At 44.1% G+C, this 707-nt stretch overlaps 1 protein-coding gene across 1 annotated transcript in view; it reads right to left on the reverse strand.

The window, feature by feature from the left end:
* The window catches only part of LOC108558401 (A disintegrin and metalloproteinase with thrombospondin motifs 7-like), a gene marked incomplete at its 5' end in the record, with an annotated part of 5,222 nt that extends 4,798 nt beyond the window's left edge, over positions 1-424 (reverse strand). Inside the window, 2 exons of the mRNA XM_017915309.1 lie at positions 63-272; positions 332-424. Coding sequence (XP_017770798.1) covers positions 63-272; positions 332-424 — 303 coding nt within the window. The remainder of the gene's footprint in view (positions 1-62; positions 273-331) is intronic.
* Positions 425-707: the final 283 nt, after the last annotated feature.

Raw genomic sequence — 707 nt, forward strand, 5'->3', positions numbered from 1 at the left:
AGTTTTAGAAAACGTTTTCTACATCAGTGCTCATGTGGGAGAAGTAGGTTTATTAGCTATACCTCTGTGCTGCATATCTTGTATCTCTTGGATTCCCCGGCGCAGAACTTACCGCCCATCATGGGAGGCGGATGGTCGCAATGTCTCTCCTGACTTGCCACCCCCGAACCGCAAGTCCTGGTGCACTCGCTCCACTCGTGCCACTTGCCCCAACCTCCATCCACCGCCCCCGGTCTCTCGCCCTTCTCCACGCAATCACCAGCAAAGCACCACTGCGAAAACAAAAGTACAGAATCAAAGCAGAAAACATTGGCCTCGAAATAATATCAACCTTATTTTCGCCGCAGTTTGTGCCGTCTGCCGGAGGCGTATGCGACTCGACGCAACCCTTATCCTCGATGTGACATATCAAGTTGGTGCAGTCCTGCAGGTTAATAAAAAAAGACCGGAGACACCATGAGAAAACGCACGGTAAACAAGCAACAAAGGAACATGTATCAAAGAAGATATTAAAAAGGTAACAAAAAAAAGAAAGAGGAGCTGCTTTACATAATCCCAGACCCATTACCATCCATTTATCGCGTAATTCACGAATAATAATAAAAAAAAAGTTTTTTTTTTCTTCTCCGCTTGAATTTTAAACGCGCTCATATTTTCTCCCCAAGATTTACATCGATTATTAAATAGGATCTTCAAATAAACGATAA

The sequence above is a fragment of the Nicrophorus vespilloides genome, unplaced genomic scaffold, assembly GCF_001412225.1.
Source record: "Nicrophorus vespilloides isolate i.1.1-1 unplaced genomic scaffold, Nicve_v1.0, whole genome shotgun sequence".
Classification (NCBI taxonomy): Eukaryota; Metazoa; Arthropoda; class Insecta; order Coleoptera; family Silphidae; genus Nicrophorus; species Nicrophorus vespilloides.